This window comes from Sapajus apella, unplaced genomic scaffold, assembly GCF_009761245.1.
Source record: "Sapajus apella isolate SASKATOON/1434 unplaced genomic scaffold, GSC_monkey_1.0 scaffold13, whole genome shotgun sequence".
Taxonomy (NCBI): domain Eukaryota; kingdom Metazoa; phylum Chordata; class Mammalia; order Primates; family Cebidae; genus Sapajus; species Sapajus apella.
Window position 1 is genome coordinate 28,793,969 of NW_022436953.1, and position 15,406 is coordinate 28,809,374.

The window sequence follows — 15,406 nt, forward strand, 5'->3', positions numbered from 1 at the left end:
CAGACTTAGGAGCCAGACTGCCTAGCTTCACATCTTGGCTCTGTTAGGGCAAGTTGTTCTATTGTTTTGAGTCACTTTCTATCTCTTTGAAGATGGAGACAATAATAATGGCTTCTTTAAAGGGTTGTGACAGTGATTAAATTGTTAATGTATGTAAAGTGCTCAGATAGTGTACATAATAAGCACTATAGAAGCGTAGGCTGTTGTTACTGCACAGTACATGAATAAGCTAGAAATGTCACTTTTAAATTATCTAGTTTGTTATTCAGGAATATCACATTATGAAGAACATATGGGATTTGAAGCAAAAGTTGTGAATTTCTTCTTTATTTTAACCTAAGTTGTATCTCTATTTCCAACCTTATTTCTTCCCCCCTTTAAAATCAGTTTCAATTGTTAAAAAAAAAAAAAAAAGTGTAGAAAGCCTGTATGTTTGAAATAATACCAAGTGCTTTCTAGACCTTTCTTCCTTTCTGGAACAGACATGGTGGAGGTGGGAGAGGAATAGATTTATTTCCCCAGCATTTATGTAGTGCTGCTTGTATGCCAGGCTTCAGCCTACAGGCAGTAAGGAGATCACACCAGGGCTTTTGCTATTCTTTTTTTTCTGAAATGCCTTTTCTGTCTTCCTCTTCTATCTCCCTTGTTGATAATCCTGCCCAAGCTCAGAATCTCCATGCTTTCCTATATCCTCTATCAGAATTACTTGATTCTCTTACCACTTTGTCCTGTGAGCCTGCCTTATGTCAGATTCCTGTGTTAAATGGTTTTACATACACATGTACGCACAAACACACTTGTGAACCAGAACTTCATCTTAATTTTAGTTTCTCACAATGCCTCTTGGTCACAGATAATGCTTATATCAGCAGAGGAAAAAGAAATACATGCACACATTAAACCGTAATGAAGACTAAGTACCTTTCATTGCCTTCAAAGGCTTGTGTTTTAGCTGATTAAAAAATGAGAAATCTTAAAGCTGGGGGGGGGGGTGTTTTTGTTCTTTGTGGAGCAAAATGTTCCACAGTGTTTTGTTCTCTCTGTTAATTACACTTAACACATTTTGTTGTGGTTTATGTAATCAAGGTTGGGGCCATGTAACTTCATGTCACAGTTTCTAGTGCCTGGCACAGTGCTTGGCACAAAGATCATTTGTTGAGTAAAGACAGTAGTGATGGGCTGGATTTTAAATAAAAAGTATTCCTGATAGAGGAAACAGTAAAGTAAGATGGGAGAAAGGAGAAACAGGCATCTTTGTAGGTGACAAATAGTAACTTAACATTGGCTGATTGGTAGTAGGATGGACAAGTAGGAATTAAGACTGAGAAACTTGCAACTAGCTTAGGCTAAGTGGGGAGAAGCCATTTTAATGTTTGAGGACGCGAGGCTTTGACACTGATCTAAGCTGTGCTTTAGGAAGGCAAATTTTGACAGGTTGACACATAGGCTGGAGAAAGAAGACAGGTGTCACTCATGAGCTTCAGTGACACTGGAAGAGAATGGCAGAGTTGCCGATGTCAGGCAAGCAGAAGGCCTTGGAACTCCCAAGTGAGAGTCTTTTAACACAGCCATTTTACTCCAATGTATTTAAGCAGTAAAACATAGTATTTGCCAGTGTTGTCATAATAGTACCTAAGTCTAGAGTGTTTCCATCAAGAAATAGAAAATATTTTTTATGCGTGAGACTTACAGTCAAATGAAATGTGCCGTCTTTTTTTTTTTCTGCATGTCACAGTGGGCTCCCTTCAGAAGGGCAATTATTCCAGTCAATCTGGAATGATCCCTGGCTCTTGGCAACATAAAATGAAACTTCAGCTGATTCTCAAGTCATCAAAGGCCTATTATGTTTTGTCTGATGCTGCCATGAGTCTTCAGAAATATGGAAGAGCATTACGATACATTAAGTTAGCTTTGCAAAGCCATGGTAAGCCACTATAAATGAATATGTTTAATAGTCTCTGGGAAGGGAGAGCAGAGAAGGCATCTGAATCACAGTTGGAAGTTTACTCCTATTTCCGCTGTAAATCTTTATTTTAAAATGTCTGTTTCTAATCCTGTGTGTGTTACCTACTATTTTAGTTTCTGCTCAGTGGTTTAACATCTCTTTGCTATGAAATGCATGAAACCTTAATATGTATTATTGGACATAAACACAGAGTAGGTACAGTAGCACAAAGTGTTCAGCTGGTAACAGTTTCTTCCTATTTCCCGTGATCATTAATTTTTTCTGCATTTGTGTTTTTTCTCCCTCCCACCCTTCCCAAACAGATACTTACTGCTGCCTCTGCACCAATATGCTTTCCGAAGTGCTGCTGTTTCTCTCTCAGTATTTGACTCTTTGTGGTGATATCCAACTAATGCTAGCCCAGAATGCAAATAATAGAGCAGCACACCTTGAAGAGTTTCATTACCAAACGAAAGAAGACCAGGAGATCCTGCACAGCCTTCACAGAGAGTCCAGCTGCCAAGGTGTGCCAGAGGCGCAGACCACGTGGTTCACAGAGGGACTTTGCAGTCCAGCTCATTCTTGAGTATTCAGAAAAGGGACAGAAATATTAGAGTGTTCATATTTGCTCTGCATTTATTTATTTAATTTTTTGTTTTCTGAGACAGAGTCTCACTCTGTCACCCAGGCTGAAGTACAGTGGCGCGATCTCGGCTCACTGCAGCCTCCACTTCCTGGGTTCCAGTGATCCTCCTGCCTCAGTCTCCAAAGTAGCTGGGACTACAAGCACACACCACCATGCCCAGCTAACTTTTGTATTTTTAGTAGAGACAAGGTTTCACCATGTTGGCCAGGCTCGTCCCGAACTGGCCTCAAGTAATCCACTCACCTTGGCCTCCCAAAGTGCTGGAATAACAGGCATGAGCCACCGCACCTGGCCTGCTGTTTTATTCATTTCTTAATTTTAAAATTATGCATGATCCTGTGTATTTGTATAAAATGATTTTTAAGTATTTTATAATTACTGTTCATATAACTGGAACTAACTACAAAGTAAGATCCAAAGACAGTTGTGTCAATTTTTTTTTTTTTTTTTAAGACAGTCTCACTGTGCCTCCCAGGCTAGAGTGCAGTGGGGTAATCTTGGCTCACTGCATCCTCCACCTTCTGGGTTCAAGTGATCCTCCCATCTCAGTCTCCCAAGTAGCTGGGACTAGTACATGTGCCACCACACCTAGCTAATTTTTGTTTGAGATAGGGTTTCACCATGTTGCCCCAGACTGGTCTCAAATTCCCCAACTCAAGCAATCCTCCCACCTTGGCCTCCCAAAGTGCTGGGATTACAGGTGTGAGCCACTGTGCCCAGCCTTGTGTCAGCTTTTTACACACTACTCTTCTTTTTTTTTTCATGAGGTTCTTCCAGGTAACACTTGTAGTCAGCTAACGAAGCCATGAATTTTCTTTTGAAAGGTGTAACAGTTGATGAAGGTCGATTGCCTTCTGAATGATTCCTCTGCGCTAAAATAAAGTAATCATTGTTTTTAAAGTTAGTTCATAGCCAGCCTTCTTACTGAATATGTCACTCTAATTATCAGGCTTTAAAACTGGGAAATAGAGTAATCCGATCCACAGTAGCGATATTCCTCACTCTTACCTCAGCACAGTTGTGTAAGCGCGCTGCCATTAGGACAGTGAACAAAGTAGAAGATGAGTCTTCTGAAGGTGCTTCTTTTCCTGGGATTGTTTTATTTTGCTCTTAAATTTCTATGCTAAATATTACTTGATGTTTGCCTCCCAAAGTTTTGGACAATTAACCACTGGAGGAATACATTAGGGGTGGGGGAAAAATGTGTGATTTTCTAATATTTTTGCCCTTTGTTCCCCTCTCTCCGTCTTTCTCAAATAATCTTTTTTTTATAGATGTAGCAGGAAAATCCTCTGTATTTTTACTACTCCCATCATAGCAATTTCAGTTAAATACTTCTTTGTACTCCAGTCCCCACTAGATGGCATTTTTAATCCTCAAGGGCTTGTGTGGCAGCTTCTTCAGTGACTTAACGTTAACTTGGCACATTATTTCAAGAACTATTTCCATTAATTAAAAATGCCAAATTTACTTTGGACTAGTGGACATTAGGTCTGTCCTAATAAACAAGTGTTCCTGGGAAAATCAGGATCACAGGAATTGTTTGATACACATAGGCAGGAAAATGTTTATTTTTATCCAACATTCATATCCCAAGAAATATAATTTTATAAAGAAATGAATCTTTATTATGAAACTTAAATATTGTTGTATTGATTGAATCTTAGTATACTTATGCTATATTGCATTTTTTATTAGAATTTAAAATATCAGGTTCGTTTCGATACTGAGGAAGAAGAAATCACATAACTCACATTGATGTTTGCCTTTTTTCTTTTCAGGATTTGCATGGGCAACTGATTTGTCTACAGACTTAGAAAGTCAACTATCTGTTAGTTGTAAATGTTATGAGGCTGCTAATGAAATCTTGCAATTTAGTGACTTAAAAAGCCAAAATCCAGAACACCATGTACAAGTATTAAAGAGAATGGGTAACATTAGAAATGAAATTGGTGTCTTTTACATGAATCAGGCTGCTGCATTACAGAGTGAGAGAGTAGGTGAGTATCTCTTTATAGTCCTCTCTTTATTGCTTGTTCTATTAGAAAATTATGTTAATTTTTTATGAGTTAAGAACTGTGGCACTTGATTTTATATCATAAAGAGGTGCTATGTTAGAGAACCTCTTATTCTTAAGAAATAGAATTAGGAAAACATTATTTTCCCTCTGAATTCATTATTTCAGTGTTCTTCATTCCCACTGTGTACTTTAGTCCTTCTGATCAATTCAGAAGCAAATGGGACATCCAGCCATTGTGCCAGGCTCCATGTTGGGTATGTAACTGGCTAAAATATGGTCCTCTCTTCATGTTGGGAAGCTAGATGTGAACACAAAGCCTCAAAATGCTGTGGATGAGTACGGTATAATGGGAGACTGCGGCAAGATGACGTTTATGAAGTTGTAGGGTTCTTAGAAGGCTTTTGGGAAAGTGTACTTGCAGGGCGGTGCAGGATGTGTAGAACATCAACAGGCTAATGTGAGGAATGGAGGGCTTTCCAGACTGAGGAGGCAGTATAAGGAGGAAGAAGCCAGGGATCTCAGAGGTTCCAAGTGCATGTTTAGAGGGAGCAAGAGGCCTGTGTGAGTACGATGTGGGATGCTAAATCCTTTGGGCCCATGTTGAATTTGAGTCCACTATGGAACATGTATGTGAAAGATGTAATTTAGTAGTTGATTTGAAGTAGGGCTAGTGAGACAGATGGAGAACCAATCACAGAAAGGTGATAGTTGAAGTCATGAGAGCAGATGGGAATATAAAGACTGGACATGGTGAGAACAGCAAGGCGCTGAGGTAGAGCTAAGGTTAGCAGGTAAGCTGAACATCTGTGGGCCTTTGTTTTTTTATTTATTTCCGTATTTATTTTTAGAGACAGGGTCTTGCTCTGTCGCCCAGGCTAGAATGCAGTGGCATAATCACAGCTCACTGCAGCCTTGAACTCCTGAGCTCAAGCAGTCCTCTCACCTCACCCTCCAAAGCACTTTTTCAAAGCTTTTTTAGAGATGAGGTCTTGCTGTGTTATCCAGGCTGGTCTTGAACTCCTGGCCTCAGGCAGCCCTCACACCTTGGCCTCCCAAAGTGCTGGATTACAGGCATGAGCCGCTGCACCTAGCCTGCGTACCTGTTGATCTGTGAACTATGCTCAGCACTAGGAATACAAATATTGCCCCCAAAGATTTCATTGCTAGTAAGAGAACCTCTGCATTTAAGGTGCATCTGGAGCAGACAGTCAGTGAGGGAGCCCAGGAAGTAAGTGGTAGGAGGAAGTGGTAGCAGGAAGCTAGGGAAATTGAATACAACACAGGTTGTAATCTCTTCAGACTCCGTGGGACCACGCTTGTGGATCTTTACAAAATGGCACTTTGCTCAGATGTATTTCTTTGCTTATTTTGATATCATTTGGTTAATATTGAAGGAGGGTTATACTTAAGTGTTACACAGTTGTCCCCACTCATCCTTGGAGGATACGTACCAAGATCCCCAGTGGCTGCCTGAAACTGTGGAGAGCACCAAACCCTGTATATACCGTACTTTTTCCTATACATACATACCTTGATGAAGCTTAATTTACGAATCAGGCACAGTAAGAGATTAACAGCATTTACAACAGTATGCCAGCATCAATACTCTTATGCTTTGGGGCATTATTAAGTAAAAATAAGGGTTACTTGTACAGAAGCACAACGATATCATAACAGTAGCTGTCTAATAAACCAGACAGCTACTAAGTGGATAATGGGCGTCTCTGCGTGCAGCATGAACATGCTGGACAAAGGGATATTTCACTTCCTGGTGAGGCGGAGCAGGACGGCAAGAGATTTCATCAAGCTGTATTAATCTGCTGGGGCTGCTATAATGAAATGTCATAGACTGGGTGACATAAACAAGAGAAATGTATTGTCTCATAGGTCTGGAGACTGGCAGCAGGCTTGGATTCCTCTCATGCTTCTCCCTTGGCTTGCAGATAACCACCTTCTCGCTGTGTCCACACAGGGCCCTCTCTGTATGCGTGCCCCTGGAGTCTCTCCCTCTTTTTAAAAGAACACCAGTCATACTGGATTAGGACCCCACTCTTACGATCTCATTTAACCTTAATTATGCCTTTAAAGGGCCTGTCCTAAATATAATCACATTCTAAGGAACTAGGGGTTTGGGCTTCAACATAGGAACTCTGGGGTACACGTTACCCTTCATGTAACAGGCATGATGAGAGCAATGTGCCGTGGTTGACTGCAGGTGACTGGCTCACCACCACACTCCTGTCACTGCCATCCTCCTCTTACCTCATTAAGAGACAGTGCTAGGGTTTACAGTGATGTCTGCTTACACAGTTCTTTTCTTTCTTTCTCTGTAAAGTGAGCAAATCTGTGTCTGCTGCCGAGCAACAATTGTGGAAAAAAAGCTTTTCTTGTTTTGAGAAGGGGATTCACAACTTTGAGTCAATTGAGGATGCTACAAATGCTGCCCTTTTATTATGTAACACTGGGAGACTCATGCGAATTTGTGCACAGGCACACTGTGGTGCAGGTGATGAATTTAAACGTGAATTTTCACCAGAAGAAGGCTTATATTATAATAAGGTAACACATCCGCTTGCATGTTGGGACTCACCCATTCATACCTGTCATTTATTTACACTTTGCCATTATTTCACTAAAATTTTACAAACCTAAAAATAATTAAAGTATGGTAATGGCACAAGACTAGACAGATCATGAAAACGCCTGGAACCTGGCCTAAGACTAATAAGAATTGAGTATTGAAGATGACATGTGGAATTGGTAGGAAAAAGATGATTCTGCAAATTGTTGGTATAAGCAGCTTGAATGTCAAATGGATTAAAGATTGACATGGAGAAAGCAAAACTATAAAAGTACTAGAAGAAAATACAGGTGGAGACTTACATGATAGGCTAAGGAAGGACTTTCCCAGCATTGCACAGTAAGCAAAAATCCTGGGTAAACGTTGAATAAACTCAAATGTGTAAAAGTTCTAAAATGCACAAATATTTAAAAAATAAAGATCTAAAAATATGCAACAGAAAGTGAAATTGAAAGCAAATTATAATCTAGGGAAAATACTTATTCATAATAACAGAAGAGAGGTTAATACACTCTTACCATATAAAAATTAAGAATCATTGAAATTAAACCACCCAAAGAGAAAAAAAGAGCAAATAACCTTGAGCAGAAAATGTACACTTTTTTTTTTAAAAAAAGTAAATGGCTAATATATATAAAAGAAAATTTTCAAAATTAAATTTTTTTTTTTTAGACAGAGTCTCACTCTGTTGCCCAGGCTGGAAGTACAGTGGCACAGTCTCAGCTCACTGCAACCTGGGTTCAAGCAATCCTCATGCCTCATCCTCCCGAGTAGCTGAGACCACAGGCATGCGCCACCACGCCTGGCTCATTTTGGTATTATAATGTTTTTAGTAGAAATGGGGTTTCGCCATGTTGGCCAGGCTGGTCTCAAACTCCTGGCCTCAAAATTGAGTTTTATTTATCAGATTGCCAAATTTTATGACAAATGATCACACCCACTGTTGGAGAAGGTACAAGGATATGAGCACTCATGTTTTGGAGTAACTGAAGCCATTTAAATGACATTAGTAGTGAAGAATGATTGTGGCATAATAAATTTTTAAATGAGTGTGATCTTTTTTTATTTTCTTTTTAAAATTTATATATACACAGAAGAGAGTTAATAAGTATACATCAGAAATATAGAAATTATTGCTGGGTACAAAAAAAAGAAAAACTATTGCTGGGTAGTTAAGTAAAGTATGGTTTTTGGTTTTGATTTCAATATAATGGCCATATATTTGAAGATTGGGGTAACAAGGTGGGAGGAAATACTTCTTTTTACAGTAAAATCTGTCAAGTTTTTAATCTAGTTTACTAGTATGTAAACTAATTTATATTTAGAAGGAAAAAACAAAAGGAAACAAGTGCATCCTCATGCTCAGCCTGACTCAGAAAGCAGCACCATGGACTGGCTTCTTGTAGCCTTGACGTGGGAATGCAGAGTGGTCTTCAGTCTACTTGGAATAACTTTCTTCACTGAAATATTTTCATTGACTTTTTAGGGAAGAAAAAGTAATTTCCTCATAATGATGTCCCTTTATAAATTATCCCAAAATTAAATTAACATCTGGGTAGTTACGAAGTATGTTTTATTTTAATGCAGTATTGGTGTATGTTTAAGCTGAGTTAGAAATGTACACTGTTTTCTCCCTTGCAGGCTATTGATTACTATTTGAAAGCACTAAGGTCGTTGGGAACACGAGACATACATCCAGCTGTTTGGGATTCGGTGAACTGGGAATTGTCCACTACTTACTTTACTATGGCAACTCTACAGCAAGATTATGCTCCATTATCTAGAAAAGCTCAGGAGCAGGTGATAATATTTGCTGGATTATAAAATAAGTTCTCAGTCTCATTTATTCCTTTAACAAATATTGAGTATCTCTTGTCTTTTCTTTAATAAGCAATATTTAAACGTTTTAACAACCCCTACAGTCAGATTCCAAACTTATTTTTTTTCTTGCCCTCAAAATAAACAGATTGAAAAAGAAGTCAGTGAGGCCATGATGAAGTCCCTGAAATACTGCGACGTGGATTCAGTGTCTGCTCGGCAGCCCCTTTGTCAGTATCGAGCTGCAACCATCCATCACAGGCTGGCCTCCATGTACCATAGCTGTCTGAGGAATCAGGTACTGTCAGGCCAAGTTAAGTACAGAGCCACGTTAGTTTAAAAGTGTTCTGGGCGCTTTGTTTGTTTTTAATTAGCTACTTTAGAAAAACGTGTAGTGTAGCTGTTTTTCCCTTTCACCTATGCCATAGATTTTCTTCTACTCTACTTGATTGGGTCTTAGTTAGCGAACTTACCGATTTGCCTAGGTGTGTTACTTAGTTTTTTTTAATGTAGGTAGGCTTTATAGTAATGGTTTGATGCCAGTTTTACAGCACTAGTCTCCCATCTTTTATTGTAAAATAGAGCATATATATGAAAGCATAGAAAATACATGTGGAACATACGTACAGTTTACAAAATAAACAAAGGAAAGCCCTGTGGCCCTTGTCTGGAGGTTAAGGAATGGAAGCGTCCTCTAGAGGGCCCCCGTGTGCCCCTCCCTGGTGTGTCTTCCTTGATGTTCATCCAGGTAAACTGCTGTCCTAAATTTTCTGCTGTGTTCCTGCCTTTTTTGTGCTGTGCCACTTAAATAATATGTCTACATTGTGCTCCGTGGTAAGCATGAGAAAATGAATCCTGCTGTTGGTGTTCTGTGGCCTACTGTCTTTCACTTAACATCATGTTTTTGAGATGCATCTGTGTTGGCAGGCACATGTACCTGTTCGTTTCCTCAGCTAAGTAGTCATTAAATGACTATATGGTAGTCTGTGATTACTGAATTTTTGGGTTATTCCAGTTTGATGCTATTAGAATCTAGTACCAACAGTATTGTACATGAATCCTTGTGCTCAAATGCCTGTATTTCTGAGAGTAATCTGAGGACTAGGATAAAGGAGCCTTCCTTTGGAGAGATTGCTTTGCTTCTGCTGGAGTCTTGGGCCTATAGTTTCTCAGTAGTGTTTTTTGTTTGTTTTGTTGCTTTTCCCCCTTGTAAGGTAAGACTACTTACCTGGCAGTCCATTTGGCATGAGTTTACTTCTGGGTGGCCCTTATCTTGAAAAGTGTCATCTTTTGAGTTTGAGATCCAGCTTAAACTGGAGGTTTTTTTTAGACTGGGTCTCACTCTGTTGCCCAGACTGGAGTGCAGTGGCACGGTCCTGGTTCACTGCAAACTCTGCCGCCCAGGCCTCCCCACTCTTTTGCATGTAGATATCTAGTTGCCCCAGTACCATTTTCTGAAAAGACTGCTCTTCCTCTACTGAATTGTCTTGGCCCCCTTAAACTTGCCTTTGCCTTTAGGATATTAGGCCATCTGGGAAAACCTGAATTTTGGTTGAGGACTTTAGAAGGCAAAGTGGAAAGAAATCTTCTCCAATTCATGCCTATAATCCCAGCACTTTGGGAGGCCGAGGCAGGCAGATCATTTGAGGTCAGGAGTTTGCGACCAGCCTGGCCAACATGGCAAAACCCCGTCTCTACTAAAAATACACAAATTAGCCAAGCAGTAGTGACGGGCACCTGTAATCCCAGCCACTCAGGAGGCTGAGGCAGGAAAATTGCTTGATCCAGGAGGCGGAGGCTGTAGTGAGCTGAGTTCATGCCACTGCACTCCAGCCTGGGCAACAGAGTGAGACTCCGTCTCAAAAAAAAAAAAAGAAAAGAAAAAAAGGAAATGGATTAAATACCTAAATATAAAAGCTAAAAACAACAAGACCTAATAAGACCCTCGGGGTGAAAAATAACTCAGAAGCACTTTGTGAAGCCTGAGGGAGTTACTGGGAATGATTTGTGTTTGAAGTTTGGGCTTTGATTTCAGGTTGGTGATGAACACCTCAGGAAGCAGCACCGGGTGCTGGCAGACCTTCATTATACCAAGGCCACAAAGCTGTTCCAGCTTCTGAAGGACGCCCCCTGTGAGCTGCTCAGAGTTCAGCTGGAGAGAGTAGCATTCGCAGAATTTCAGATGACCAGTGAGTCTTACTTTTCATTTCTTGAATATGCATGCATTGGCTTAGCATTTGATTGTCTTAGAGTGAGGCAGGTCTGTGAAGCTGAGTAATACTGCTTTCATTTTAATTTGCCCCATAGTTAATGACTTTGGGTAGGGAGTGGGAGGAATCTCTGTACTTTTTGAAGTGCTTTTTAAAACTAGAGAAATATTAGATTATGTTCAGTCACTAGAAATATTGAAATATGGCCCATGACCCCTTATTTGGAAAAAAATTTGACAAATCAATTTAAACAGTTAAAGATTTAAATTGGCCAGGCATGGTGGCTCACGCCTGTGATCCCAGCACTGTGGGAGGCTGAGGCAGGCGGATCACCTTAGGTCAGGAGTTGAGACCAACCTGGCTAACATAGTGAAATCCCATCTCTACTAAAAATACAAAAATTGGCCAGAAGTGGTGGTGCAGGCCTGTAGTCCCAGCTACTGAGGAGGCTGAGGCAGGAGAATCGCTTGAACCCAGGAGGTAGAGGTTGCAGTGAGCCAAGATCATGCCACTGCACTCCGGCCTGGGCAACAGCTCGAGACTGTGTCGTAAAACAAAACAAAACAAAACAAAAAAACACAAAGATTTAAATCACGATGAAAAATTTGAGAATGGAATTGAGAGGCAACAGTAAAGGAGTAGTGGGCCTTGTTGAACCCTTTAAACATAGAACTGACACTTGGATTGTGGTTCCAGAATAGACACTACGGTAGAGCCTGACCAAGGTAAAGACAAGTCGGGAGACAGAAGGGTGAACCTGAGAATGCTTTCTTAGGTTATTTTCCATGGCAGGGAGTAGGCAGATACTTCAACCACTTAATTCTGTTTCCTAAGTTCTCCCCCTCTCTCTTGCTCACCTGTTCTCTTCTCCTGCAGAGGAGTCTTTTGAGAAGTATTTCTTGTGTGGTAAAGAAACAAGAAACCACTATTTGAAGTGCAGCAGTTCATTTAGTTTTTAGTCTTCTGTAAAACAAGGTTAATTTACGTCTGTATGACTTAGTTTACATAGGTATGCAGTAGCCCTGGAAGGTGCCTAAGAAACTGGTAACATTGTTCCCTTTGGGGAGGAAACCTGGAAGGCCAGGAGGAGGGGCTTCACTGCATACCCATTTGGACCTTGTAAATTTTGGGAATGTATTACCTATCTAAAACAGTTTCTAAAAATAGTTTTTACTAAAATTAACTTTTTGCTGGCATATAATGCATGACGAGGTGTGTGGGACAGTCACCAGGATTAACGGTAGCTCTTTATGGGGGAAGGTTTGGGGAGAGTGATCTTCACTTTTCATTTGCACCTTTGAATATTCTGCCGGGTTTGAATTCTGTAGAATGAGCAACCGTCTTTTTTTTTGTTGTTGAGTTTTTGTTTGTTTGTTTGTTTGTTTTGAGACAGACTCTCTCTGTCACCTAGTGGAGAGCAGTGGCATGGTCACGGCCCACTGCAGCCTTCACTTTCTGGGCTCTAGTGATCCTCAGCTAGTTTTTTAAAAAATGTTTTTTAGAGACAGGGTCTCACCATGTTATAAGCCCAGGCTGGTCTCAAACTCCTGCGCTCAAGCAGTCCTCCTGCCTGAGCCTCCCGAAGTACTAGAAGATAATGAGAACAAATTTGCTAAGATGATAAGTGTCCCTCCTTTAAATGTTTTACTACTGTGAGTACTTTAGAAAATAATGTAAATATTTGGGGAGATGTTGTTAGCCAGATTTGTGAGTTTTGTAAGCCAAGTTAATAAATGCCCTAGATTGTGATACTATCTTATTTTACCCAGTGTTTTTTTTCTAGTACATATGATTCAGATCTCCCTTCCTAATGTCTATATTGCCTGTCCCTGCCCCAACATCACTTCCATACATAATCAATAGCTTGCCTTCCAGATGCCACATCTATGCTGAAATCACATTTATCTGTTGATTTGAAAGATAATAGATTATTTAGAAAGTGTGGGATTATGGGTCAGCGCATCAGCTCATGCCTGTAATCCCAGCACTTTGGGAGGTCGAGGTGGGTGGATCACAAGGTCAGGAGATCAAGACCATCCCAGCCAACATGATAAAATCACGTCTTTAGTAAAAATACAAAAATTAGCTAGGCATGGTGGTACTCACCTGTAAGTCCCAGCTACTCGAGAGGCTGAGGCAGGATAATCGCTTGAACCCAGGAGGCGGAGGTCGCAGTGAGCTAAGATCATGCCACTACACTCCAGTCTGGGCAACAGAGTGAGAATACACCGCAAAAAAAAAAAAAAAAGTGTGGGATTATGCTTTAAAGGAAGAAGGCAACAGTTATTCTCTCCCCACCTGTAGAGTTGGGGAGTCCCCAGATCACTTTCACTTCTCACACTAATTCCAAGTTTGTTGGGGGCCTCTAAGACCATTCTTAGGTTTGATAATTTGCTAGAAGGACTTACAGAACTCACTGAAAACTGTTCTGTTTACAGTTACAATTTCTTTTTACATTAAAATCAGCCAAGGGAAGAAGCTCAGGAGGCAGAGTCCTGGAGAGTTCTAAGCGCGAAGCTCCTAGTTCCTCTCCTGCTGCAGTTACAGATAGTGCTAATTCTGGCTAATTTATACACTTGGTGAGTACTGGCAGTGATGCATGCCAGTACTCACCAAGTGTATAAATCGATACAGGTACCACTGCGGAGGCTCACCCAAGCCTTGGTATAGAGTTTTTATTGGAACTTGGTCACATAGACATGGTTGACTGCCATGTGGCTGATCTTTGTCTCCAGTTCCTCTAGAAGTCGAGCTGTTACCATGGGGCCCAAAGCCCCCACAGTGAATCCCATCGTTAAGCTATCCCTTGTGGCACAAGGCCCCCAGGTAAACAAAGGCATTCTTACTAGGCAGGACATTTCAAGGACTTAGAGATTACCTTCTGGGAGCCAAGGACAAAGACCAGACCTCTGTACAAGATGAATCCTACTGCACACAGTTGAGTTCTAGGAGAATGGGAGCAAAGGTGTGTTGTTGTATCTGATAGCTGTAGAAAAATGTTATTTAGAAGGCTCGAGAATAAAACAAAACCTTGTTCATCTGGTCTGACTTGCTGCCTTTGAACAGAAATGTAATAAACTATTACAGGTAGGACAACTGATACTCAGTGCTTAAGTGACTTGACCATATAACTGGTAAACTGTGGGGTGGCCATCAAGCACCAGACTCCTTTCCGCTGGTCCCTTTTCCTCAGGCTCCTGTTCTGAAAACGTGGTGTCATCCTGTCAAATCACATGGTGAGGCAGGGAAACAATTATTATTTATTGCTTCGTCCAGACTTAGCATTTTTCTCAAGGGAATATTATTAAACAGAAGTTGGATTTAGAAGATTTAAGATTCTCATTAGCTTCCTTTATAGTGGTTTGAAAGTCTGAATTTTCATTAATACATTAACATTAGATGGGTTTCTAGATTTATTTTTAAAGGAATTAACATTTTGTATTTTACACTTTAGGCCAGAATAGCAATGTTGGAAAGTTGAAAACACTGTCTGGGGCACTTGATATAATGGTGAGAACTGAGCATGCATTCCAGCTTATCCAGAAGGAGCTTGTAGAAGAATTTGGCCAGGTAAATGGAGAAAATGACGGTGTTTGGTTTTTGTGTGTCTTAAGCTACATGGTAAATGTATATAGTGGGCATATGAGATGTGTGTGTTTGTATGTTTTATGTGTGTGTATATGTACACATACATTTGTATGCTATGCCCTAAAACACTTTAACAATGATTTGTTATATTTGCCTGGTAGAATTATATATCTCCCTTCTTTAATTTGTAAGTATTTTAAAATATTTTTAAATAATATATCTCAACAAGACCATAGTTAGCAAATTATAAAGTCTCTTAAGTTTTTTGTTGGTGGTGGTGGGAATCTGTTTTATGTTTTAAAAGTAAAGGCCTGTGCCCTATTTTGTAGTTGCCACTAAAATGCCTGAGAGCAGTTGAATGGTGAATGGGTCTTAGCAGGCTTCTCAGGAAGGAATTTCTAGTTTTCTGGGCATTCCAGCATTCATGTTACCTTCTGCTGTTGCTAAAAGCTTCCCGAAGCCCCTATGGTACACCCAACCATTGCTCTCCTAGCCCTGATTGGTCAAATCCTATGTGGTCCCGTACATTTCCGGGCTGTGTCTAATGTTGGAAAGTCAGGATTATTTTCTTCTACATAAGTGCCTATTTGGGCTGAGA

General features: G+C 40.3%; 1 protein-coding gene and 1 long non-coding RNA gene across 3 annotated transcripts in view; one reads left to right on the forward strand and one right to left on the reverse strand.

Annotated features, from left to right (window-relative positions):
- The window catches only part of EDRF1 (erythroid differentiation regulatory factor 1), a 45,554-nt gene that overhangs the window by 19,926 nt on the left and 10,222 nt on the right, over window positions 1–15,406 (forward strand). For both annotated transcript variants that reach the window (XM_032281971.1, XM_032281972.1), the window contains 8 exons: window positions 1,736–1,924; window positions 2,269–2,469; window positions 4,373–4,591; window positions 6,947–7,170; window positions 8,834–8,992; window positions 9,159–9,308; window positions 11,046–11,199; window positions 14,675–14,790. In XM_032281971.1, coding sequence (XP_032137862.1) covers window positions 1,736–1,924; window positions 2,269–2,469; window positions 4,373–4,591; window positions 6,947–7,170; window positions 8,834–8,992; window positions 9,159–9,308; window positions 11,046–11,199; window positions 14,675–14,790 — 1,412 coding nt within the window. The remainder of the gene's footprint in view (window positions 1–1,735; window positions 1,925–2,268; window positions 2,470–4,372; window positions 4,592–6,946; window positions 7,171–8,833; window positions 8,993–9,158; window positions 9,309–11,045; window positions 11,200–14,674; window positions 14,791–15,406) is intronic.
- Window positions 10,124–14,675, reverse strand: LOC116554118. Its single transcript, XR_004270057.1, has 2 exons — window positions 14,099–14,675; window positions 10,124–10,323 (listed from the first exon to the last, which is right to left on the reverse strand). It is a non-coding gene; the product is annotated as an uncharacterized LOC116554118 (long non-coding RNA).